This window comes from Maylandia zebra, linkage group LG23, assembly GCF_041146795.1.
Source record: "Maylandia zebra isolate NMK-2024a linkage group LG23, Mzebra_GT3a, whole genome shotgun sequence".
Classification (NCBI taxonomy): domain Eukaryota; kingdom Metazoa; phylum Chordata; class Actinopteri; order Cichliformes; family Cichlidae; genus Maylandia; species Maylandia zebra.
Window position 1 is genome coordinate 26,279,241 of NC_135188.1, and position 24,015 is coordinate 26,303,255.

Sequence of the window (24,015 nt, forward strand, 5' to 3'; positions counted from 1 at the left end):
CAGGTTCAAACCGGATTTGGACGACATTGATCACAGAACTCGCCACACAATAGAGTTCAAAAAAATAAAGTTTAATGTTTATGTGCTGTATAACAAATAAAATATATTAGTGTTTAAAAAACAGGTGCATAACTAGGTGAAGCCTAATCTATCACTTTACAATAAACAGTGAGGAGAAGGGTGATCAGTGAGACGGCAGCTCAGACATGCGACAGTCACGCCAACCAGGCCAGTGTTTGAGCCGATCGGGCTGGGAAAAAACAAAATAAAACAAAAAATTCCCAAGCGATATATATATGTATATATATATATATAATTTTTTTTTTTACAAGCCCAAGTCTTTGCTAGTTAAAACAAAACCACCTCATGGAGTTTTTGTGAAAGGAGAATGATGTCTTTAAATACAAACATGGTGCTCTGTGCACTAAAAGCGAGACAACACAAACATTTCCCACCCTGATGACAGACATACAGTTACTGAGCACAAAAAAGATGAATCCATATAAATGCAAATAGACTTATTACTTACATAAATATTGCATTGGCCTGTCGTTACGCCGAGTGAGACTAAAACTATCTGTAGAGGGGGGCAGGGTAAGAGTCTGACCAAAAACTGTCTGGACGTCATCATCATCATCATCTCGGACCAAACAGACATATTTACACAATGTGGCGAACACGTAAAAACACAGCGAACACTTAATTGTTATGTATCTACCTCTAAACAGCAAAAACACATTTGAAATATGCACCGATGGCCATCACAGGTGGATTAAACACTGTTAAGAGCTAAGGCTAACAACATTATCATCATGTAAAGCATGTTTTTTATATACCAGACAGGTTCACGTGGTTGTATTTTTTTTCCTCAGTGACACTTAAAAGATTTCTTTTTCTTTGTTTTTAAATGTTTTTGCTCTACATACATAAACATTGTATTGACACCAAAATCTACAGCAGAGTTACACTCGACAAAGGAAAAACCCTGGTTTGAGAGATTAGGCTAGCACTATTTGTTATCACGGTACTATTTACAGACCCAGGCTGCTGCTCCACGCACAGCAGCAGCAAACAGGAGTTTTCCTCCCCCCCCCAGCTGCTGTTGAAATTAAAATAAAAAAACAAAACCTGCAAGATTTTAATTCTGTCTTCAGAAAATTTTTCCTTAACCCATGGGGCTGCTGGGAGCTTGTTGGATCTGTTCTAAAAAACCTCACAGGCATCTTTTTATTCCTGAAATACTCCCTGTTTGCAGATGCGTGGTTTTGGTTCAACAGCAGTGTTTTGCTAAATTACAAAGTGAAATGAACCAATTAGCTCGGCCTCTGGCATGCCAGCCCAGCCATTCTGCCAAGACGGATGACAGAGGTCCCCTGGTGCTACTCCACAACAGCTCTTGTACATCCTCTTTTTAAATTACCTCCCATCCCATAAATATACACAAGACAAGAGCGAGGCAGGGAGGATTAATCCCACCTCGCCAGTTTCCCAATTTGAAGTGAACGATAAAAAAATGAAAAACACAATAAACAAATAGGAACTGCTACAGGGGCTGTATCTTAACTCAGTCTCCCTACAGTACTTACACCTTTGTTTCAAGTTACAGTATGCAGACACCTACGTTAGGATTGGGAGAGTGACGGAGGCTCAAAAGATGACACAAGCTAAACGCAGCTAAAATAAAAAAAATAAATACATTTAAAAAAAAAAACAACTTCTTGTTATTCTAAAAAGTTAAGCTTTGCTTCTAAAGTCATGAAAAAAAATCTACCTTTATCACTTTTATCTTAAAATGCTACTTTAACATATGTTACAATAAAAAAAAGTTATGTTTTCATGTTTGGTCATTTTTAGACTTTAGAAGGTTTATGGATGTCTTGTTAGCTTCTGTTTAGTATTACACTGATTTAGAGACACCCTGTATGTGTGTTGCTTTGAGCTAAATGCTAGTATTAGCAACTAAAGTGGTCACAGTGACATTAAGCCACCATCTTGCTAAAAAGCACTAAATACAAAAGCAGCTGAACGTGATGGGAAGGAGCTAAGTGTAATTTATGTCATGAACAACAAAAACGTTTGTCTCAAAATTTGTGCTACTTTATCTCCTTGTTATAGAGCTTTTTTTGACTTTATTCAGACTGCAAATGTCAAGAGATAAAATCTCTTCAGCATGACCTGGGTCTAACCCAGGGCTTCATTCCAGGAGGATGTGCCTAAAACACTTTACCTAGAAGTCCAAGAGCTATCCAGGTCAAATGAACCAGCTCAATTCGCTCTTTTCGCTACTCTGAGCTCCCCCCAATTGATTGAGCTCCTTTGGCCCTCACCAGAACATAGGTGAGGGCAGGAACATAGATCTGCCGGCTGAATAGAAGCGTGGTGTTTCTTCTTTTTTTTCTTCTCTTGTTGCTAGTCAGACTTTCTAAAAACTAAACTGCAAATGTCAAAAAAATTAACTAGCTGTGTAGATGTGCCCCCTTATTCATCTTCTGGGGAGTATGAATGTCAAAATTTGATGCTAGTCCAGAGATATTGACCAAAGTAGGTAACTGACTGACTCACTGAAATTCCGATTCCTACATATACTGAATAAAATACTCAGACACGACACATAAAATATTTAGCTATTTATCCTGAGTTTTGGCACAGATGTGATCGCCTTTAAATATTACTTTTATAAAGCGTTAACAACAATGAGGTGAGATTAGCCCAAAATTAGCTTTTGAAAGTCTACTTAAATCCCTCATTTTAAGGAACCTCCAAATGGGGTGTGGCCCTGTTTGGAATAATCAAATTTCATGAGTTTTTATTTTCCAAATTCTGAACAGATTTGAGCTAGCAGCCTGAACAAGGCCTGAGATTCGTCCTCTGGGGACCACGAATGTCTTTTCCAATTCATTTAGACTATAGAAAGTTTTCAAAAACATGGTTGTTAAATATTTAATAAATAAATGCCAAATCTGATAACATTCTCTTTCAGATTTGGGAAATATAAAGTGTTATCAAGAAGCTAAACTTACAGCACCATGGCAAAAGTTTTCCAGAAATTAGCTTTTTCCCCCATCTTTGAATCTACGCGTGAGTTAAGATTCAGCCCCAGCATCACAGCCTGCACTCTGGCTGTCCAAAAAAAGCAGGAAAACCAACACCAAGGCAGAGGTAAAGAGGACACAAATGTCTGCAACAGATTACTCTTAAATTACAGGTACATCTAATGTGTACAACTAATCAACAGACAAAGACCAGAGAGCACTGAAGAACTTCTCAAAATGCTCTTTAGGTGCTTTGGCAGATACCTTTGAAAACAAAGAAACAAACATACTAAATCAAAGAAAAATAAATGCTATTCATGAGGCAACATTGGTTGTTAAGGCTCTACTGTGTCTGTGCTTGCTTAGTATCTATTGATGGATAGTAACTGCATACTGTCAAGTGTGAGTAGAATGAAGTGGGGGGGGGGGGGGGGGGGGGGTGTCGAATGGTGAGGCGGGAGGCACTATGTGGAGTCTTCAGGCTCTGACTTGATGGTCTTCTTCTCTGCGTTCGTGGACGCCCGCTGTGACGTTCCATTTTCTGAAGGAAAAAGGAGAATGTCATCAGCAAAGAGCTTCATAATAACAAACAAGTCCTGCAGAGCGGTTACTGTAAAACACTTTTGTTGTATGTATCCTTCCATGAGCTTAAATCTTGTCCAAAGTGTCTTTGAGTAAGGCACAGCCTTTTAACTTCCTGCTCATTTGAAAAATCATTACATTTTTTGTATGAATATCATTTCAGGTTAGTCGCCATCACTAACCTATTGCTGGTGTTTTGGTCTCATCTGTGTTGCTGTTGTTGCTGTTGATGTGGTTGTGATGGCGCTTCAGTTCATTGGCTAGCTGCTTGCCCAGTGGGAGGTCGCCTTCCTGCATGTTCTGACTTACCACCCGCAAGTTTATTGGTCGTTCATCTGGAAAAAGTAAAAAATAAAGGCAAAAACAGTTAGCTTTCCCAATCAGTTTCTCAAAGAAAAGTGAGCTAAAGAACCTTTAAAGTACCTTAAACAGTTTTTTATAACTGCCCTCTTCGCCACTATTTTCACCAGGAATTTCAGGGAATAACAACCAATAGTGACATAAAAAATATTCAGTAAGCAACAGCCCAGTACAAAATGAAAATTTCACCTACTATCTCTGAGATTAAGCTAAAGTAAATCCACTGGGATAGAAGTCAACATCAGCCCAGATGTTTGATGTAACACCAGCTTTGTTTTACATGTTCAATATTCCCAGTGGCAACAAAATGAGTGTGTTTGTGTGTGTGTTAAGCTGCTGATCCCTCATGTTTGCCTTTTATTCCCCCTGAGAGACAAAAAAGAAACAAAGACGGAGGAGAAAAGGGTGGATGAGGGGAAGCTGTGACAGTATTTTCCACCACATTCGACTGCTCGTGCCCAATGCAGCTGTTATTTAGTTGTTTATATGCACATTAGCCTCCTGTCTTGGGATTGTTTTGCTGATATTTTATCATGTATAAGGTATGAATTTTACACACAATACAAAGAAATGTGACATTAGAGCCAGATGACTTTGTCATTTTTGTAGCTATTTGCTAATAGTGCAGCTTTCAATCACACAACATGTGCTGTACTAAAAGATATGGCCTTTCATATATTTCCTGCTTTCTAAAGTTTCCATGCACTTTTTCCAAAAAAGGAGATAGAGTTCTGTTTTTGGGATAAAATTATTCAATTAAGCTGAAATAGATATAAAGGTCCTTTTCTTTTCTTTGGAGGGTAGACGAGCTTTAATAAGAAGAAGGTAAGCGAGGCGTCGTAAAGATTTACTTCTGTCTGAGCCTGTTCAGCTGGACTTCATATGAAGTGTTTACACTGTCTGTGTAATCTCCGATGACTGTATAAAAAAGGCACTGCATAAACTTAGAGGACAGTGACACTGCAGCTTTTCACTTTCATTTTTAAGGCGGTGTCACACATAGTGTGTAAAATAATACATTTGCTGTTACAACTAACATATTCAGGTTTAAATAGTTTATCCAGAGACATTATAAACAGTGGTGTTTGATGTAATCACAGTACATTAGAGTAAACTGTAAGCTACCTGACAGGATCATTAAATGTTCATCATCATAAATCTCCATCTCTGCCTGTCTGATTGTCTTCCTCACTTCTCTGTATGTGTCATTTCTCTCTCTTTTTGTCATGTTTCTTAAAAAAAAGTAAGTCTGACATTTATTTCTTCAGCATGTTGAGGATGTCCGCCTCTCGGCCTGTGACGGCTGTACCCCCTGATCATGAGACCCCAAATTAAATAAGCTGTTAAGAAAATGAATGCATGTTTCCGAAAATGTTTCACAATAAAAGCTTTGTTAAGCAACCAAATGTACTTTATACACTATTTGTACAATGCTGAGTTTGTACAAACAGTGTAATGCAGTGACTCTAACAAAGTCATTTACTAAAATTAACTAATTGATTAATATAACATCACTGTTTGATTACCAAATAAATATGCAGTAGACTGAGGTTAATTATACCCTTATAATGAGGTCTGCTATTATAACATGACATGACATACAGACTTCCTAGTTTTGGTTATTTTAGCTCTGCTAGAAAAAGTATATTTCGCAGACCAGCAGCTGCTCCAAGTGTTGCTTTTAGCCTGACTTTGCAAGGATGCCATGTTTCATCTAACCTTCCAGAAAATCTGCAAAATATCTAAAAATATCCAGATGTTTTAGCTCAAACGGTCAGAAGCTGCAGTTATTTTCTTTCTTCTTTTCAAATTAGGTGAAACAGACTTGCCTTATTGGCCATACAAGTCTCTATTGCTCTTATGGAAATTTAAGGAGCTGGGTGCCATTAAATTATTGTGTAGGAAGATGATGAAATTAAAAGAGCTGCAGTCAAATCTCAAATGATGGAAAGCCAGGATGGACGCTGCATGTACCCCATGATTTAATCCTTAAGCCTCTACAGATAAATCAACTGTTTTATTGAAAGCCAACTTTTTAAAAACTATCTCAGCATCCACGCTGTTTAAAATTCCCAGCATTAACACTCAACATTTCTTATTGTTTTTCATTTTAAAAAATGCAAAAGAAGAGGTGCTTCTACTGAGCAGTTTGTTGTTAAATTTCAGGGTTTTATCCCAGTGGAATAAAACATAAAGGGGCAGAGAACGAGAGAATAAAAAGGAAACCTGCAGGAGAAGAAAAATGACAGAAGGGGGGAAGAAGAAGAAAATAAGAAAGGAGAGCAGAGAAGAAGAGGGGGAGGAGAGAGAGAGAGAAGTAAACAGCGAGAGAGAGATAGAGACGCCCCCCTCCAGGCAACTGGCTGGAGGTAAACAGGTGTGGGCGTGATAATTACAGGTGCATTGTGGGATTTGTGGGAACAGCGATATAATGAGCTGTCGGGAGTGGGTGAGGGAGGAAAAGGATAAAAATGAGATGAGGCCCGGAGGAGAAGTAAGATCCTGAATAATGATGCACCCCCCCCCCCCCCCCCCCCCCCCCACCACCTCTCTGTTTGAGAAATCGGAGTGGGAGCAAATGGAGATGAAGAAAAAATACAAAATAAAAGGTGACAGCTGCCACGGCGGCCGGGTGTGGAAAATCAGCACCTATAGGTGTTGTTTCCATCCACGCATCCTGTGACATTTATGACATGAAGCATGTCTGCAAATTACTTGGTGCACTCCAAGAATGTCGGCCTCTATTCAGCTTAAAGACCAACAAAGAGCAAAGATTTGGCTCAAAAACAAAACCCCAGCTGGGTGTTTTCTCTTGACTGGACACAAGGGGCAGCAGTGAGTCACTAAAACAAAACAAAAACAAGAAAAGATGCTAATAATGCTTAGACAAGCCAAAAAAGGGATATGTTTTTCTAGACTCAAGCTTTTTGATCTCTGCTCATTAATCACAAAAAACTGACTGGGCGCCAGTTTAGCTCAGTGCGTTGAGCGGATGACCACATGCCATATGACTGAGAGCGGCCGGGTTCAACTCCTGAGATGTTTAACAAAAAAAACGGACTGATTTATATTATATATTTGGTGATGTGACCAGAAACTTTAAAAATATAAAAAGACGAGACGACAGAAACCCACTTAAACCATTTTTTTGAGTGTTGATTTTGCACAGTTTGTCCACCAGAGGTCCGGTGCAACTTAGGGTAAGCATGTGCTTGGATTGCAACAAACACAACAGCTGATCCATGCAAAGTCGATAAGAGCAAAAACCTGAATATCACATATTAAATCACTACACTGTTATCAGTTTTAAAAATCTGAAAATTAGCCAGGCAACTTTTGTTCAGTTATGTTTCAAAACGAAAATATAAAAATTACCAAGGAAAGACGTGCTGGGTGCTTTCTTTTAACTGGACACAGGGGGCAACATTGAGCCAACTATAACAATCGCGCAGGAATCTAAAAAGACTCGAACACGCCACACAAATATGAGGTTTATGTTTTGCTGAAAACAGATGTGAGTGACTTAACATGTTATTAAACTATTAGTATATTATTAAATTATATTTTTTAGCTCATAGACAGAAAAAATGCCCAGCATAGTCTCCATTTATTGGAGATTATCATACACTAAACATATAAACTACCAAGGAAGCTACAAAGGAAAAAAGCAAGGAAAAAAAACACTAGGTGTTTTCTCTTGATTAGACACAGGGGGCACCAGTGAGCCAGCCACAACCAACAAAAGATACTAAAAATACTTGAAAAAGCCAAACAAATATAGAGTTTTTAATTTACTGGAAATCAGTTCTGGGTGTTTTTATATTAAAGGTTTGTTTTTGGCTGGATCTTCTTTTAGTGGATGCAGCCATAGATTTAAAAAAAAAAAGAACATTTCCAGTGAATGGCAAGGGGTAAAAACAATCAGGTCAAAGTTACTTACTCTGAGATTTACTCCTTTTGCTTCCAACTGTGATTAAGACCAACAACAACTAGCAAAAGGTGCTAAAAATACTGCAACAGAGTGGAGATTTATGCTTTTGCTGAAGCCGTCATGGGCAGTTTTGCATAAAAAAAGCTTTTCTTCCGCTAATATGTGACAGAAAAACAGATTTATGGTTTACTGGAAGCGGTTTGGGGCTCTTTTTTTTAATATTCCTGAGTTTCAGTTTGCTTTCAGAGTTGCATCTAACCTCATTATTCAGTCAGGATCGTCTTTCGCACGTCCTGGGAGATTTATTACTAGATAATAATATGCTTCAAGAGAAATGTTTGGTAAACTTCACAGAAACATTTAAATGCCAGAGTCCTTTAACTTTATGATCGCACCTTAAACGTTGGATTGACTGGTTTGGAGTCAAAAGTATTTTCTCCTTGCACAAACCAAAGCGAGGCATCATAAAAATTTTAAAAGACTCCACCTTTTTAAATTCCTTTGTTGTGTAATTTTAATTGTGTTGTTATCGGCTGTACTGACAAGTATGACCTCTTACTGAGGAGGTGTGCCTGTTGCGACCAGAAATGTTTTGATAAGTTCAGGTTTCCGCTGATAAGCATCAAAGACGGCGGGATTTCATGAGGGCCGTGGGTGGTTTTTATCTTCATCCCTTTTTAAAATGTAGCCTCATTTCCATGTCACATTTGAATTCATTCCTTATGTTTTTGTAATAGTACATATCTAACAGTGGGGGTGAAACACGCCTCTGTTAACGGCCGCCCTACCTTGGCTGTCTCTGCTGGCGTCAACGGCTGCGTTTCCGTTGGTGTTCTGTGCATTGTTGAGGTACTTTAAGGCGGCGGGGGGGATCCTCCAGTCCAGAGCCTGGAGTCGTTCCTGGACAGCGGCATCCTGCAGGATCTCCATCTGCCTCGCCAGCAGACGCTCCAATTGCATCTGGTGGACACAAACAAAGAGCAGTCAGATATGAACTGTGGGTAAAAATATCTTCTGCAGTCTCTCGATCAGGGGTCTCCAACTCCAGTCCTCGAGAGCTACTGTTCTACTACTGTCCTTACTCCAACACAGTTGAATCAGATGGTGGAATTACCTCTTCAGCATGCCATCAAGTTTGGCAAAGGCCTGGTAACAAGCTATTCATGTGATTCAGGTGTGTTGGAACAAGGATGCATCTAAAAGCTGCAGGACAGTAGCAATCGAGGATTGAAGTTGGAGACCCCTGTGCTAGATGTTAGAAAATACAAGCTTTCATATGAAGATGTGACTTTCATCTGTGGACTCTCAGTAAGACTGTGATAAATGGATCTGCTGAGACATTATAGGTAGATAAAAAAGTGGATTCTGAGCTTTACTGGTCTTTAACAGGTAAAAATACAAACTAGTACGGTCCAGAGGTGCACGTAAAGACGACCTTGAACGTGAGAACAAAAAAATTTAAATCCAGTTCTTGGTTTAAAAATCTTCAAAGAAACTTTTAATCAAGTACCAACCACAATGTGGACTTTGTTCCAATGTTATAAAATAAACAAAAGAGGAATTCAATGCACCTTTAAGAAATAAAGGACATTTTAAGTGCAAATTACTTGTAACTGTTGGATTAGGATTACAAGTAATCTCTAAAACAAAAAAGAAACAGTGTTAAATCCAATAGATTTGGGCCTCATTCTTAAATTTTAGACCTTTCATAATTAAACATAATTAGCCTTTTTACATTTTAAAATATAATCAAAGTATCAGTTTAAGTTTAAATCTTCATTAAAGTAGGAGTTAACGCATAATGGCAGGAATTTTTCACTATAAATTTAACCTTCAGTTATTGCTAATACCAACTACAGAAATAATGACTCAAGTAAATACAGTGACACTCAGACCGTTGGGGAAAAGGTCATGGTCACACACACGGGCGTTTCCAGGATTTTCTCCAGGCACAAAAACCAGTCGGTGGAGGTGGGGAGGCTCCGTGGGAAATAAAAAACAAACCAGTTAAAACTATTTAGTCGTGGATAAACTTACTGCCTTCATAAATGTGCATCAGGAGACATCGCTGCCCTCTAACAATATAGCGGCTCGCCTGAAGCATGAGATTTAACGGCGAGCTAACCCAGTGTTTTAGTTTACTGAGTGGTAGAAGTTAAGAAAACATCTCACACATAGGGAGTCGCGAACGACAGGCAAAACGAACTCATTTATTCTTCTCAACTTAAAAAACTTTTTTTTTGTTGTTGTTTCAAATTTGCTTTCATTGCATATTATTATGTGACTTGACATTTGTAATATTTTGTAAGGAGGACAACACAGATTTTCCTTAAAAAGAGAATCAACACCTACAATCGCTGTAACTTCCACACATGGTTGCTCTGGTATAATTATAGGTGGGCACCAAGGCCACCCCAGCTCCCCCTCTTTAGCTACACCTCTGCATATAATTGCTAAACAAGCTGTGAGAGCACGAAGAAGCATCTGAGGTTAAACCAGTTTTACCTTCATACACAGATTAATTGATACATATGAATAAATCCTTTAAAATCCACCGATTTTTGCTGAATTTTATTCTTTTTGATAAATGCAGTGTCTTAATTTCAAAGTTATTACCTTCTAGTTTCTGATATTGTACTTATTTAACATGCAGGTTAAGTAGAAAAGAGAGAAAACGCTTTCTGAGGTTTTTTTTGCTTCATTTATAATAGATAATACCTAGAGGATGACTATGAAGCACGATGAAGATTTCTAGATCCTTTTTTAATCCTGTCATCCACCCGTGTGAGGGTTCAGACCTGTAAGGTAAACGGCATGTGCGATATATCTGAACTGCTTTGAGGTTTGACCTAAATCCGAGTGACCTGACTGAGGGTGAACTTTTGCCCCCTGCATCTGCCTCTTGGGTGCGTTAAACCAACCCGGGGAAAGAGCTTGAAAGCAGGAAAATGACCTCCTTAAATGAGCTTCAGCGAAGTGAAGTCTGACAAACAACAGCGCAGCGTGGTTGCTGTCAGTCGGCACATCTCTGTCACTTTAAATTACTGCAGGACACGTCCATGCACGGAGAGACAAGCAGCAGTTCAGAGAGGCCTGCCGTGCGAACACAACCGTGAAATCTCTTCTTCTCCTGAATGCTGTTTGTGGAAATCACATCAGCGTGACGGGTGTAACAAACACTGAGTGATCAGCTGGAGTACATATACGTTAGGCCACATGTGTTCACATAGGGAGCAGGCGCTGAAATGTTTTCTGGCTAATGAGTGATCATAAAGCTGTCCTCCTACACTCCGGCTCTAATTATGAACAGCAGCAGCAGCGGCGTGGAAACCAGTGAAGAGTCTAACTAGGACTGCCTCAAACATCTGGCGACATGGTGAGGAACGACAGTCGTTCCAATAAGACAACTCTGGGCGATCAACCTCAAAAGACATCCAGATGAGGAAAAGAAATACAAAGTGCTGACGTCTGCTCTTAGGAAACAGCCTTTTTGAATGATCACCACTGCAGTAGATTTAGCCACTTTTTTATAAACTCTTTAGGCTTCAAAATAACAGCTGCTTCTCTGGAATTGAGATGGCAAGTGTTTGTTATGGCTACCTGCAGATTTCGTCCAACGGTTTCCTCTCCTTTCGACTTGGCGCACGCCAGTTGCTCCCTCAGCATCTCCTGTCGCATGTGGATGGCCTGCAGCGCCTCCTGGATGTCGAAGAAGTTCTCCTGTTGGTGTGACAGACAAACACGTATACATGTTTTGGGTTTCCATTTTATTGTTTCTTTAAGATTCATTTGAAGGTTCTGGTTGGTTCTCAGAGCCAAGAAGAAATTGAGTTTCTCTCAGTAGTCAAGAAAATATGGTGTTTTAGTATGAAACTACAAATCTCAACCCTGCAACTGACAGCTAACATCTTGGTGAAGTGTCAGTCACACAGGTAAAGTATAATGAGGTCAGTGTATGTGCAGGTAATCCCCATGAGCCGAACTCTTTAAAAGCTGCTCCAAACACACAAACAGTTTTTTCTACTCATGGGTTTTTATGATGTCAGTAAGAGGGAATTCCTTATATGCTCCACCCACCTGCTTTTTAAATCTTCTGTTTGGGAGTGGTAGCCAATCAAAAGAAAGTTGGCTTGAAGGGGGAGGAGCTAAATCAACGAGGCTCAGTATGATATAAAGATGGATTATTTTAAACTGTGATTCATGCAAAGCTACCTTAGGGGAATATTTTCAAAGCACGAAAGTGTTTTTTTGAACTGACATCCAATTTGTGGCTGATATTTTTTAAATAACATTTAACGGTTAGTTTTATGTTTCACCCTTCACTGAGCACATGAAACTGTATACAGCAGAGCAACAGAGCAGCAGGTCAAAGACAAATTTATAAGAATTTTTAGAGGTTAAATTTGCACAAAATACACTGACGCTGTTCAAGGCTTGTTCTGGTTTTAAAAATGATAATATTAATGAAAACTCCAGGCAATATAGAGAACATTTTAATAGAAAAGAACAATTAAACAATTAAAATAAGAAATATCATTTCTGGAGGCAGATTTTATTAAAATGAATAAAGTCGCTAAGAAGCGTTTTACTCTGTTATTAATTAGTTTGAACTTATTTTGTCAACATATAAATAATTGCAACTATTTTCTTTCACGTTACAATTTAAAAACTAATTAATAACACACTAATAAAGCTTATTTATTTAAAAGAAGAACTAGTATTGCTGCTATTTCTTGCTACTTATTTTGGTTATTGGGTTTATCAAAGCTTACACAATACAAATTCCTTTGATTTGTTTATTAACAGACTCGGGGGAATTTTTTCTCACTGTGGATTTCTGCAGAAATTCCCCCATCTTTAAGAGCTCAGAGTAGTTTTTGTGAGCAGGTGTCGGCTTATCTGCAGCTCCGAGGTCCCAGCCGAGTGTGCGTCCGCCACATGTTTTCGATCAGAGGTCTACACGCTGAGAGGAGCTATTCAAAGACAACTCTCTCAGTCAACTGTGTCAGGAGAGGAGCACTGAGAGTCCTTTGTACTCTATTCAATGGTGATGCTGATTCGCCCTTAATGTTCCTGAAAAAGTCTTGCAGAGGAGCTCCAGCTGGCCACATCTTTACATTTCACACATTGTAAATACTGAAAATTAGCCAGCAAGGCAGTTCCGGTCATCATGTTTTCAAATAAACTGGTGAATTTAATGAATAGGAAACATTTCGTAGGGATTACTTTCTCATTTTAAAATGACTGTTTGGTAGAAGACAACCCCTGAGGGGTCCAGAAACTGTTCAGAAGCTATTCAGGTTGCAATCAGTTAGGACAAAACAAGTTAAAACCTTTTATTCCAACAAAAAAAATAGATCTTTCCTGAATTTCTCATTGCCTCTTCCTGTTAAAGGGTGGTTCTTCCTCCCCACAGTCGCCAAGTGCTACTAATATTGGATTATGTGATAGCTGAGGTTCTTTCTGGTTCTTCTGTAATATTTTAGGGTGTTTAAATTACAGTATGAAGCACCTTTTAAATATTAAAATCATGTCAGATAGTGATTTTTGGATATCAGTAAATTTTAAAATCGAACAAGGAAAACTAATGAACACCATGGAGAGTCTGAGAAGCTTTTTTAGCTTGGAGGAACACTCCAGAGTTAGGACAGTCTCTTGATAGTTTAAAGGAAATAGAGACATCTCAGTAAAGCCCAAAAATATTTGACAAATGTTGAAATCAAGACGCAAATTGAAAAAAATCTGACCATACCTCTGTTTTAATTCTTTTAGGTGACGGCTCGTCTCGGTCTCCACAGCGAGACCTGCAGAGAAAAGTCATAATGCACACATGTCAGTTCCATTGCAACCACTGACATCCAGTTTTTATGCCGAGAATTCGCTGAGCTGACAATTTACCTGGGGAAAGCTTTTTAAAAATGAAAGCATCACAAACGCTAAGAAATGTGAACACGTGATTCATGATGGGCTTAGACAGATGGTCACATGTGTAGTCCAGACACTGTCGGCTCATTTTAGCTTTAAAACCAAACAACTTAAATCTGAAGTCGGCTTCAGTAAGGAAAAGGGGCTCTTACTTGCTGGTGCGGTAGGTGTATTTGTAGGTGACCTCCCTGGAAATCTGCCGGGCGAGTCCGAACAGCTCGTCGCGGCGTGTCAACAGAGCCATGTCCCTCATGCAGAGCTGTGCCGCCGCTTCGTTCACCGTCAGCTGTGGGACACACATGTACAGATAAATCAGGTTACACAGGAAGACCCCCACAGGACAACATTAACCAGAAAAATATGCATTCACCCACTTCGTGAAGCGTCAGGTGCTTGCCGTCCCTCCTCTTGGAGTCAAAGCGTCCATAGATGGCGCTGTACTTCCGGATCTCCTCCTCCCTTCGCGGATCATCATCGCTCATTTCAAAGATGTGTCCGATCATCTTTCCTAGCTTCTTGTTGTTCTTCAGCTGCTCTTTTACCTCAGCCAGGTCCGCCTTTGGGAGGCCAGGCGCCATTCTGTCCACACACTCCATGACCGACTGGACAGCGGCTGCGTCCAGAGCTTCTAAAGCCTCTCTGGGCGAAGATGGGGAGCCGAGGTCTGACGGAGACAGGCTGTGCTCGCTATCATTGCTGTGGCCCGACCAGAACCTCACCTCGCTGCTGCCCTGCAGTGGTGATCCGGCCGACACTTTGTCCCTTGCCACGTCCAGCTTCCCCGGGTCAGAGCAGGCGGCGGCGATGGCTTTGGGCATCTTGACGCTGGCGGTACTGGCGCGGTCCTGAGCGCTGAGCAGCGTGGGTGAGCCCTCGGGCAGTTTGTACACGGGGATGCTGCACACGGGCAGCGAGGTGAGGGGCTGGTTAAAGATGGCGGGGTTGGTGACCCAGTCTCGCAGTGCCTTCTGCAGGCGGCGCACGTGCAGCGGCTTGCTGGCCATGCCGACGAGGGCCATGATCTCCAAGAACTCCTCCTCGCCGGCCTCGCAGAGCTGCTGCACGTCGTCACCGCCCTGCTGGATGAAGGCCTCGTAGTAGTAGAGCAAGTTTGCCCGCTGCAGGATCCTGTAGAGCTGCAGCTCACCCAGGGTTCTCGGCAACACCGCTGCCATACCTAAGAGACGACAAACAGAAGGCCAAAGGTCACTCAGGCACTAAGCTAAGCTAACAAACAGTCACACATGAGATATTGATCTGAAAAAAAAAAAAAATACCACGATTGGATGAACAGTTATTATAACCTATTAATATAGTGGGAAGATGAATGTGTGGAGGGCCAAAAGTGCCAAATCCACCCCCCCACCTCCAAATTGAAGGTGCCACATAAATATTGCAAAACTAATAACGATTGAGGCATTGATCCAAATAATAATAAATAAATATCAGCAATTAAATATGTTATTTGTGATGATTTTTATACTGTATTATTTACATATTATTACTAATTGGTTCAGTTGTACGGAGGACTGACACTGTCAAAATTAAAAAGACATAAATAAAAAGAAATAAATAAAAAACAATAGAAAAACAAATAGTGAAAAATAATATATAAACAGAGGCATTAATACAAATTAATATTTTCTTTCTTTTTTGTTTCTGGTGAAATTTAGTTATAAAAGTGCCACCATTTAGATTATACTCTGTAAAATGTGTGGGTATAATAAGCTAAAGCTACACCCTGCAATTTTACAGTCAATAATTTGTGTTTTTTCTGCTTTATTTGTTTGTTTAATTTTTTAAAAGCATTCTCCAATTGTTGTTGAAAACTGTAAATAACCACTGAAATACAATCCCCCCATTTATTTTTACTTTTGGCAATTTTAGACTTCCGTACCAGGAAACAATCTTCCTTAATCTTAATCTTCCATAAGATAACAATAACAGATTGTGGTAGTTCTCTAAGATCGAGTCGTTGAAATGCTTCAGATGTAGAAATGTCAAATCAGTCACGTTCTGACTGAAATCCTCCTGCTGAGTGCCAAATGGTGAGAAACACCAATTTGCCCTTTAAGGAGAAAACAGAAAGGGGGAAAAAATGATGCGCTCACATGACACTAACTCAGTGCTTTGTTAAGATCATCAGCAGTCAATCTCAACAAAGCAGGAACATGTGAATTTCTCTCAATGAGCAGACACTAAAACTGAAAAGAGAGCATGAGGACTTTTGACCTTGGAGACAAAAAACGGAAGTCAAGTTTTTCACTTGAATCTTCACAGCTGAAGAATGTGAAGATGAAAAAAAGAAATGTAAAAATAAATATGCAGTTTTTACTGTTTTCACTGGAGGCTCCATTGCTCATCTGAATTAGCTGCTGTGAGCCGACATGGAGACACATTTCTAAGAACAATGCACAGGAATTATATTTGGACTGCACTTGTTATCCTTGGCATGTGCAGGGTTCCTGTTTATCAGGAGTCCACAGGTGCGTGGATAGGTGAAATCTGCCTCCACTTTTCCGCCAGAAACCACAAACAGCTTTCGCTTTGCCCTGCTTTAACTAACCTACGTCGATCCAAGTGTCTCAAATAAAGAAGTAAACGTTAAAACCAAAGAAAAGGGCAGAAATGAAGTGAAATAATAATTATGAACAACAGTAGTCCAGTAAAACTACTAAAACCTACAACTGAAATTTACTTACTAAACATCCAAAACACAATCAAAAAACAAGGTAAAATCATAATTAACAGCAGATGCGGGTGCGTAGGCAGCTCATTTAGTGTTTTTTTTCCAAATATCCTTGAGCTTCTGTGCCATATTTTGCTTGAATGAACATTATTATTGGTTTTAGTTGATAGCACTGCATCAACCCAATCCTGGCTTCTCTATATTCGATCCCTGTGTGGTTTACAATTAAAATTCAGGGAGACATCACACTGAAATGTTGGCTGTTTTCAGCCTCTGATCCTCCGGTGAGTCCTTCTCCTGCTCCAAAGTGGAGACTTGAATCTACAGACCAATGCACGAGCAGATAACTCTTGTATGTAGCATTCATACAACACATGTAGATAGATGGAAATCTTTACTGGAACACGTGTAAGATTTAACTCCAGTGCGTGGAGGAAATTTGAACTTGATCAAATGAGTGTGGAGAAAACACGGTGCACATGTTGGTGATCATACCTGGATATGGTCTAGCATACTAATAAATCAGACACATCACAGGTAGGTTGCTACAACCTGCCCATCCAGCATACAATATCTGCACTGAGAAGGTACAAGAAATATATACGTTGCAACAAAGTACTTATTGCATTGCATTATTTATTGCAATTACAATCCTGTCAACAATTACAATCCTGTCATGCCCTTTGCTTTCTTGTGTATACACATATATACACACAACAGTGGTTTGTTTTCTCCGTCTGAAAGCTATAAATCACATGGATATAGCTTTAAAAACTGGGAAAACAGGAATTGTGCACACAACTGTGTAAGTGTTATAACACATTTTTACAGGGCTGTTTAAGTGACGTTGTTATTTTACTGTCAGTTTACTGTCTTTTTAATTTTACTGTTATTTTAATCTTTTATTGTTATTTATTACAGACATTTTAAGTTCTTGTTTTGTAGTTTTTATTTAAAAAAAAACAACTTTTTCTTAACTTTAGTTGTTTTTTCTATTCTAATTTGCCCTCTGAGCTCGCCTGCCAAAGCACTTTGCAAACTCTGTTCTCAAACTTGTTATTACAGTAATAAAATGTACAAAAAATGTCATTTTTAAATTGCTGCTTTAGCTCTAAATGTGGGTCTACAAACATCTGTGAATCCCTGTGAATAAACGTCTTCTGCGGGCCCACTCGCCGTCCTTTGAGGACAACGCTCGCTTGGCCTTTAATTTTAAAGAAATGATTGAATCTCGTCACTTGCCATCTCAAACTCAGAGAAAACAGGAGAGAAGCTCAGAAACTGGCTTGTTTTTCGACTCTCCCTGTGTGCATGTGAGGCTCTGCGGAGGCCTACAGCTAACAGAGGAGTGGCAGTCAGCGAGCCTGGGTTACTGGGAGGACCACATGCCTCTCTCCACCCCTGCAGGATGTGTAGGTGGTGGGCTCGCCTCGCCCAGAATAGGCTCTGAGAGCCTCAGCCCAGGGAGCCAGGCAGGCAGGCGTCGAGTGAGCAGGGAGAAAGACAAAAGCTGCCTAAGACAGAAAACTGAAACCATCCTCTTTAAAATACGTGGATTTATTCAGTCTACACAGATATCAGAGATCACTGGCACTCAAGGTGACCTCCAGAAGAGCTCCTCTAACTCAGTTTCCTTCTATAAAAACGAGTTTTAGGCAAACAACCCAATAAATGGAAAAAAATAATATTTTTTTTAAAAACGGAATCAGACAACTTTTGAAACTTCCACTCCACGTCCTTATCTTAAACTCACAAATTCTGTTTAGAATAACAACTTTTGTAGCATCTACACAAATGACCAACTGAATAATAACAGTGTCCCTCAGCAAACCTGTAAACATGTCTAGACTAGAGGAAAGATGCCTCCTTTTTTTTCTTGTTTCTTCCAGCTGCAAACAGGTCAACGTGCTTTCTGATTGTAGAAATCTCTCCATTTAACCAAAAAATAAAAATAGTCTTTCCTGGAGTGACGGTTGGAAAAGGAGGAACGATTACGGGCGGTAATAACAGGTAATTTAAGTTCACAGGTCTGCATCACATTCACTATAAAACTTTTAAAAAATGTGGATATAACGTGTGATGTGAAACTCGAGAAAGGCTTGTTGTTTCCTGAGCACAACTTCTCAGTGCGCTCGCTTTCCATTTATGTCACCTCAAGAGTTTACGTTAGCCTTTCCTTACAACTACGGCGGCTTTAACAGAAAGTAATGACGCGGCAAAAAACAATCACTGTGTCAAAGCAAGAGTAAAATTTCACATGAAAACGTGACTGTTTCCAGTCTTTCAATGACAAAAGGTTTGTTTATTTAAGCTCAATGTGAACAAAATGTGACAAAAACTGAAACTAAATGAAGCTCGAGTTCACAAAGAACTCTTGAGCTTTTGTTTTAGCGCTTACACAAGCTTCTTATCTTATGAAAACAGCAAAAATGACTGATCTTAATGATTTGGTTCATTTATGATTCAAAACATCCTGATTTGGCAGCTTGCACACAACATTTGATTTAATTCTTGGAATAAGGATGTTTTTTTCTTTCTTGAAATGTTATTATTTAGTACTCTGAGAAAAGGTGCAATAAAAACCTGAGATTTTTAGAGTAATTTGGCTCATTCAACTCTGAACCTGCAGACGCTTCAGAGCTTTTGCTCGTCTGTGTGTGAATCTGTAGGCGAGGGATTTTTGCTTCTGGAAGTTTTCTGGTTTCCGCCTGTATTCTGAGTTCTATTAAAACTGGATTTGGCTGCAAACAGGTGAACAGTCTGTGAGCACAAACTCAGTCTCAAAATCATCCTACTATCAGGTTATTATTAGCTTCTTTAAAAAGCCTTAATAGATTGGGAATCCTAGCCCGGATCTTGAATAGAAACCCTGAAAAAACTGCCCGCTGCTCCCAGAAACAAGTTGGCAGACTGTCCGATGGGCACTACTTAAAAAAAAACAAACAAAAGAGTTTGGTTTTACACATTACTTTCCATTTTTATCTTGTAACATCTACCAGGTCACCCAGGTCACCCATCTAGGGATAGTGTTCAGTGAGCCTTCACCTCTTTTATGAAATATTTGCCTTTCTGGAAAACAGAAAATCCTCTTTGACTGAAAGGTAACAACATCCAATTTCTTTACCCAAAACAAAACCCAACCTTAATCGTAGACTAGTCTCTGAAGTTATTCATTCCCAGTTGCTGATTTTGTGTCTTCTTTTATGTCTTATTTGGAAATGTGCCATCGGTTAACTAGCCTAAACTAGCTTACATCCTGATCCTGAACACAAAGCCGAAAACCAGCCCAAAGAGCACTTTAGTGATTCTACGAATGAAGGAGGTACAAGCAGAAAAGGGCGGCTACGATGCTGCGTGCCGTACTTTTGAAAATACAGCTCTGGCTGCTTGGTTCGGGAGTTCGTCTAGGGAAAACGGCATGCTCGACACCTTTTTTTCTATCTGCCTCTCATGCAGATAACTGAGGAACTTACCATAACTGTTTGATTAGTAACTGTAATGTGGTTACAGTTGTGTAGCACTGCCCACTTGGCCTAAAGCAAAGTTTTCTGAGGAGCAAATTCTCACCATGTGACTGTGACCAACCAATCAGGCATTAGGCCAGAAGAAGCACTGTAGCAACATCCCGCTGTCCGCATGTGATTTGCTGATACATGTACCAGTTTATTCATGTGTTTTTTAGTAAATGTCGGCCTCTCTGTTCTGTTCAAGATTTTTTCAAATTGATTAACCTGAAACCATGCAGCAACTCATTAATGATGACCCTCCAGTTGCAAATGGATAATCTCAGACATGCTCTAGGCTATGAACTGGGAATTTACCAATTTGACCCTTGTCCTACATCTATCTGTGCTTATATTAGCCTAACCATACCTCTGTAGCCACCCACCAGGTAGAACAAAAAAACCCTAACCCTGAAAACATTGCTGGTATTTAGCTTTCTGTGTTTGTTTGCATGCAACGACGTTAAACTCGAATGTACGCCCGGTTAAAAAAGCCACACTGCTCATTTAACTCTGAATGTTCCAGTGTTTGTTAATTTCAGTTCAAGTCAATTTTAAAGCCAAATCACACCATTGTATTGTAAAGACCCTACAATAACGGAGAGAAACTCCAAGAATCGGACAACTCCCTATGAGCAAGCACTTGGCGACAGTGGGGAGGAAAAACTCCCTTTTAACAATAATAATAATAATAATGGATTGGATTTATATAGCGCTTTTCAAGGCACCCAAAGCGCTTTACAATACCACTATTCATTCACTCTCACATTCACACACTGGTGGAGGCAGCTACAGTTGTAGCCACAGCTGCCCTGGGGCAGACTGACAGAAGCGAGGCTGCCATATCGCGCCATCGGCCCCTCTGGCCAACACCAGTAGGCAAGTAGGGTAAAGTGTCTTGCCCAGGGACACAACGACCAGGACAGAGAGCCCAGGGATCGAACCGGCGACCTTCCGGTTACAGATGCGATTCCCAACCCAGGGAGAAACCTAAGGGATTCCTCCTGAAGGAGCGTTTTTACCCAGAAATGGCTAGCAACATCAGATTTATTAAGGGCTGTCTCGAGTTTTCAGGGCTTTACTAAATAAACGTTGTCCAGGCTTGCATTATTTTTGCAACACGCCACACTCATTTGTTCCCATGGGTTCCCCCCTTTTTTGCATTTAAAATAATTTACTTCACAAGCATATAGGCTGAGCTGCTCTCATGTGTTGAGGTCATTTTGTTGAGTAAAGGTCATGGGCTCACTTACTTCTGAAAATAGCCTCTATTTGCATGTCTATGTATTTCTGATATGATCATTATGTTTCTGGGATAGAATGAACCCACATTTTGAGCCTTTAGAATTGACCCCATTAACCCCCACATACACATGCTTTTTTTCTCTAAATGTTGGTTTAGGAAATGGAATATTTGAGGATAAACTCATTATTGTTATTATTTTTCAGGTCCACTGTTAAGCATGTTGCACACCCCACATAACTAACATATAAATTAAGTTTCATTTTCTGATGAACACGAACGCCTCTCCTATCATTTTAGCATTAATGATAAAACCACTCATCCTCCTTCAGATGCTCAGGAGGCACTCGCCAACCTAAGATGGGTATTTACCACCATCTTAGCCCCACAGATGCTTTATTGTTAGACTGATAGGTTGGAAAAAGTGGCAAAAAACAAATAAAATTGACTGTGAAAAGACCCAACCCTGCTAGATCATCATATACTCAGGTGTTTTACTCATCTGTTCCTTGGCATTAAGCTGCTGTGACTTAAATGCAGCAAAAGCTGTAAAAGTTGAACAGTATAGGATGATTTCTTTGGGGTTTTCTCGGTGATGTAAGATAGTAAAATGAATACGAAGCGTGCCTCCTTTCAGAAAAAAGAGAATAACCACCAGATGAACTAACAATGAAATGATTAGAGGAGTTTTCTTGTTCAATAAGTGTTTTCAGCAGCAGAAGGTTATCTGTCCCTCTACACTGCTGTGTGCCTACAAATAGAAACACTGAATTCATTCACTCCGCTTCAGTTCCACTTGTTGTCAATTCTTTCAACCATCTGCACAAACACTCCCAGCCATCTTACTCTAGTTTCATCACAGCAGGCGTGTGTGTGTGTGCGTCTGTGTGCGCGAGGATGATGAATGCGTGTGTGTGAATGGCAGAATCTTAAGTGAAGTCCTGCTCCACAAAAGCGAGTTTTGCCAGTTGGATCTTTTCACCTGGAGAAACGAGGCGTGCGCTGCCACAATGGCACACACACACAAAACACATGTACACGCATTCATGATGAGTGGATTTCCAGGTGAAGTGCCACGCAGAAGCAGCAGTCCTCCCTCAGCGAGCTGAGAAATCCTTTGATTTCACTGTGATTCAGGAGGAAATTCCCAGAACTACTGTTTGATATCATCACCCGAGCGGCCTGGAAACCATCAGCTCATCTGCCAGACTGTCTGGGATGTTACTCCAACCCTTTGTGAAAAAAGAGCCACTCAAACCCGGCATTCGCTCCAGTGATGAAGCAGCTAAAAACGGCACAAAATGACGCACAATACATCGGAGATCCTCTCGCTCTTTCCTCAAATATTCCTGTAGCAACTTGTCCGTTGACACTCTCGTGACACTCTCCGCAAACCAACCCACCCTGCATAGGATGCTAGAAATTTGGATATAAATGTTTATTTAGAGGCATTCCCATCCCGTTTTTAAAAAAATAAATAAACGGTTTCTAATGGACTAGCGCTTTGGTTTGTGTTTACCTCCCGCTCATGTGGATATTATTATCCCTACAGTGCTATAACACAGGCGGATAGTTTTGCTACAGCGCGTAAAAATGACTTTAGAGCTGTTTTTACGTCCCCTCATAGAATTTTTAAGCTGACTTTAAAGCACATGCAGTAATGTCTGCAAGCATTTCCAAGAAAATAAAAAATAAAAATCATAAAATGTGTCTTTGCAAAACATTTCCAATCACCATTATTATTATTATTATTATTAGCAGCAGCAGGTTACATGCACGGTCACCGTCTTTAATTGAGCCTACCTGGTGAGTTTTTGCCCCCCTCTGGTCCGCCCTGGTCCGGTTCCTCGTCTTCCCTTTTCTCCTTCTCCTCCTCCTTCTTCTTCTTTTCACACTACCACTCCTGAGTGTCAATTTGCGCACAAAGAAACCCGCAAAGGAGAGGTCCCGCAGCAGCAGCGAAGTGCGTAAAATTCAAAAGAGAGGAAAAAAAAATCTAAATTCAAAAGACGAATAAAGACAAGAATTATCTCCAAGGCGCACACAGACAAAAAGAAGCGCGCCTGCTTGTGTTTGCGTGCTCAGACCGAGCCACTCTCCTCTCCTCTCTGTTTCTGGAAACTTTTCTCTCTCGACTGCCGTTAAGAGAAAGGAGGGGAAAAAACCGCAGAATATGAGTAAAAAAGCCGCTGACCTTCGTGCGTCTTTCGGTGCGTCTTCTTCCTCCTCCAAAGTGTGTGTGAGTGAGTGTGTGTGAGTGTGTGTGTATGTGCGAGGATGATGAATGCGTGTGTGTGTGTGTGTGTGTGAGTGTATGTGAGTGAGTGTTTGAGTCCTCTCCCAGCGTCTCTCCACTCCCCCTTCCGCACCGTCAAGTCAGACGTGGTAGTGCGATCCTGCGCTTCCGCCTGCGTTTACGCAAAAAAAAAAAAAAAAAATTAAAACACAAGGTACTGGGTGAAGGTGCGGGCGCACTTCTGAATGGAGGAAAAGTGGGCGGGAAAAGAAAAGAAAGAAAGAACACGTTTAAATAAGAGCTGCAAAAATGTTGGATGTTTTATGATTAATGGCTCTGTGAGTTATAAACGATGACAGGAGAAGCTGTTGTGAGCCCTAAAAAAGAAAGAAGAAGAAGAAGAAGCACTAACGTGTTCTCTTCAGATTGGTTCATTTACAGCATTTCTTTATCTGGTGGAAAAACTGAGACGTACTGTTGAAATCGCAGTTATTCTTCTATTAAGACATCTCAG

At 40.2% G+C, this 24,015-nt stretch overlaps 1 protein-coding gene across 2 annotated transcripts; it reads right to left on the reverse strand.

The window, feature by feature from the left end:
• Nucleotides 1-50: 50 nt before the first annotated feature.
• Nucleotides 51-23,608, reverse strand: LOC101477880 (NGFI-A-binding protein 1). 2 transcript variants are annotated; one of them, XM_076880141.1, is made up of 9 exons: nt 23,460-23,607; nt 23,069-23,168; nt 14,205-15,007; nt 13,983-14,116; nt 13,658-13,709; nt 11,506-11,625; nt 8,694-8,865; nt 3,797-3,949; nt 51-3,573 (listed from the first exon to the last, which is right to left on the reverse strand). In XM_076880141.1, exons 3-9 carry the CDS (start codon nt 15,003-15,005, stop codon nt 3,497-3,499), a joined length of 1,509 nt encoding a protein of 502 aa, XP_076736256.1. In that variant the 5' UTR covers nt 15,006-15,007; nt 23,069-23,168; nt 23,460-23,607; the 3' UTR covers nt 51-3,496. The 2 variants fall into 2 exon arrangements, with proteins under 2 accessions (XP_076736256.1, XP_004563372.1); XM_004563315.5 differs by having other exon boundaries at nt 23,069-23,608.
• Between the last annotated feature and the right edge of the window lie 407 nt (nt 23,609-24,015).

Excerpts from the sequence above, each read along its gene's own strand:
- LOC101477880 (XM_004563315.5), bottom strand. The coding sequence starts at position 15,005 with ATGGCAGCGGTGTTGCCGAGAACCCTGGGTGAGCTGCAGCTCTACAGG. Across the intron at positions 8,866-11,505 it reads CCGTTGGACGAAATCTGCAG|ATGCAATTGGAGCGTCTGCT; the intron begins GTAGCCATAACA and ends TGTGTCCACCAG. Across the intron at positions 3,950-8,693 it reads CGCCAGCAGAGACAGCCAAG|ATGAACGACCAATAAACTTG; the intron begins GTAGGGCGGCCG and ends TACTTTTTCCAG.